The following is a 3,120-nucleotide window of genomic DNA, read 5'->3' as shown; positions in this document are numbered from 1 at the left end:
GCGTATCGTCTTCCTTTATGACAGGGCCTTCCTTGATACGCATTGCGTGTCATAACCGCGCGTCGTAAATGCGCGTCATAAATGCGCGTCGTCTATAGATGACACGCAAAAGCGCGTCGTCTCTCATTATGACAGGGCCTTCCTTGACACGCATTTGCGCGTCGTCTGAGCGTTTTACGACGCGCAATGAGCGTCGTAAAAGGCATTTTTTCTAGTAGTGTAAGGTTCATCAGGCTCGAAGAAAGCAAGGAGATCCAAAAGAGGAGAAACCCACGAAACTCTTACGATCACCCCAATAAAAAGGCCCACTCCTCGTCCCAAAGCCCGTATAAGTCAAAACCATATTCCAAACCTGACCATCATAGTATTAATGCCCTTGAAAATGAGGGAAAGGGAGTGCATTTCCCTAAAATTACTTACTATTGTTTTTATGTGGATATTTCAGTTATAATATTTTCTATGCATGACCTTTTAGACAAAGCAAGATGACTTTTATGACATTAGCCCATATATATATATATATATATATATATATATATATATATATATATATATATATATATATATATATATATATATATATATATATATATACTAGCCATTTACCCGCGCAAAGCGGCGGGCAACAAATAGTTTGTTTCGACAATTAATTTCTTTTCGATGGAGAATGATTATTTCCAATTCAATCGTTAGTTTGTTTTAGGAAACATAAATTATAGGGTGTTGAGTATTTATTTGGATGAAAAAAAGATATGGTCAAAAACCTTGGAAGAGAAGATTTATAGGAGTTTGTTTAAATTTTAATATTATTTTATTAGTGATTAGTTGTACAATTAGTTTAATGATTTGGACGTCTTAAAAAAATATTATTATTTTATTCAATCTATTTTTAAAAATAGTGGGATTTGTTTTATAAGATAGTAAAGATATATATATATATATATATATATATATATATATATATATATATATATATATATATATATATATATATATATATATATATATATATATATATATATATATATATATAATAAGAAAATTTTAGTTATTTCATATCTATTAGAGACCAAACATGAAATTAACTAAAAACATAAGGACCGTTAATGTAAACATTTGAAATAACTAGACTTTATTCAGAAAAACCATATAACCATATATACCATTTATGTAATTTACTCTTTTGTAATATTGCACGTTAAGAATAGTAGTGATCTTGGTTGCCCAAATAGTCATTACTACCTTTGACTTATGAAAATTTGGAGCGACTTGTCGACTGAACAGTTGCCCCTTGGATCTGGTCAATAGTCAGATCTGATACCTATCGTACCACCATCATTAGCAACGTAAACACACCTAATTATTCAGAATCTCAGTAAATTAGATTAAAACAAAACTAATTTTAGCCGATTTTCCGCCAAATTATACACATATTACAACATCAAGATTCAAGATCCTATCGAATCAAATCAAAACTCCCGGCAATACGACGGAACGACGCCGTACTCCACCTCCCCACCGTAACAACTTTTGGCAGAAACCCCCGTCGACGCCGTGAACAACCACCTATCCACATCGGAATCTGTGGATTCCGTCCTCTTCGCGAATCGGCCTTTGATTCTCGGCCGTGTCTCGGCGTATGCTTTCCGTGAGGCGTATCGGATTGTCTTCTCGAATTTTCTGTTCTTCCTTTTCTCTCTGTACCTCATAACCCTTGCCTCCCTATCAACCCCGGACAATTGTGTAGCTTGTTGAGAACCGGTGGTGGCTCCGTTCAACTCGCCACCGCCGCTCACGTGTAGAACGAACGGATGAGATACGTCGGACATTGAATTTCCTTCCGGGACGATACCCACATCGATTGAAGACGAAGATACCTGAAATTTGAAATTTCGCCAGATTTTGATATGTAAAGATTCTAGTAGAGTATATAATGAAGAAATCGTAAAGCTGGATGTATTCGAAGGATTAGATGTTTACACTATGGCTGAGCGATTGAGAGAGATAACTGTTTTTGTTGAAGGAATTGATATTAGATCTGGTGAAATCAATCTCGTATCGATTTTGATTTTCCGGTGGCGGTGGAAAATGCTTCGCCGGCGGCGACACGTGGAACGGAACTACACTGTCGTTCACTGAATCATGATTATGGAAGTGGCTGTGGAATTTTGTGTCCGTTGGAACAGGGAAATCGAAATCAAGGAGGTGATCGGATTCCGGAAATAACATTTCGATTGATTTGATATCCACCGGAGAACTATCGTCGCTAGGAAATTTAACATCGATATTGATTGTATCCGCCGGAATTCCCCAATTAATATCGTCGTCGTTTGTTACAGAACTGTTCATATCATCATTCCCGTTCCCGGAGCTAAGTTCGAGGAAGTTACAGGCGGAGGACTTCATCAGGATATCAGCACAATCATAAAACGGAACCACCGGAACCCGGTCATGTCGGCGAGAAAGCGGATTAGCCGAATGTATATCTCTGTCGCACGTCACACATAGCGCGGCGGCGTCCGCTTTACACGTCACACTCGCCGGCGCCTGTTCACACACCTCACACATCCACACACGTTCGTGTCTTACGTCGCCATGCATCTTCACATCACACGCAAGACACAAGAACACGGTGTCCTTACGGCAGAACAGCAACGCCACGGCGGTCTTACACGAATCACACGGCTTCGCCGGCGCGTTCCAGCCCGCCGGAAAACACTTGAGGCCACCACCGGTTTCCAACTGCATCCTCATGATATATATGTTCTTCGAATTTTGGTAGTTGAAGTGTTGAACAGTTTTGCTCTCTGTGGAATCTTCTATTGCATTGATCAACAGGAAGCCGGAGTGTGTCTATCTATATCTGATCTAGGTTGGGAAGATGAAGTAGTTGACGAGTACAGTGATGACACGTGGATTGATAATAGCCATAAAAAAGATTTGATGATTAGATAAAATAAGATTTTTTCTAAGTTGTCATGTGTCTGTCCTGCCCACGTGTAGGGGCCCACTTCAGACTGACAGCTGTGCTGCTGAAATCTTGGCGAAACCATACTGTTGACGTATGTATGTTATTATTTTATAAACCCAAACTATATCCAATAAATTTCAATTATTTTT

At 38.7% G+C, this 3,120-nt stretch overlaps 1 protein-coding gene across 1 annotated transcript; it reads right to left on the bottom strand.

Annotated features, from left to right (window-relative positions):
- Nucleotides 1-1,360: 1,360 nt before the first annotated feature.
- Nucleotides 1,361-2,843, bottom strand: LOC111894909 (zinc finger protein CONSTANS-LIKE 5). Its single transcript, XM_023890990.2, has 2 exons — nt 1,981-2,843; nt 1,361-1,877 (listed from the first exon to the last, which is right to left on the bottom strand). Exons 1-2 carry the CDS (start codon nt 2,752-2,754, stop codon nt 1,470-1,472), a joined length of 1,182 nt encoding a protein of 393 aa, XP_023746758.1. The 5' UTR covers nt 2,755-2,843; the 3' UTR covers nt 1,361-1,469.
- Between the last annotated feature and the right edge of the window lie 277 nt (nt 2,844-3,120).

Source organism: Lactuca sativa, chromosome 5 (assembly GCF_002870075.4).
Source record: "Lactuca sativa cultivar Salinas chromosome 5, Lsat_Salinas_v11, whole genome shotgun sequence".
Lineage (NCBI taxonomy): Eukaryota > Viridiplantae > Streptophyta > Magnoliopsida > Asterales > Asteraceae > Lactuca > Lactuca sativa.
This window is presented reverse-complemented; position numbering and strand designations above follow the sequence as displayed.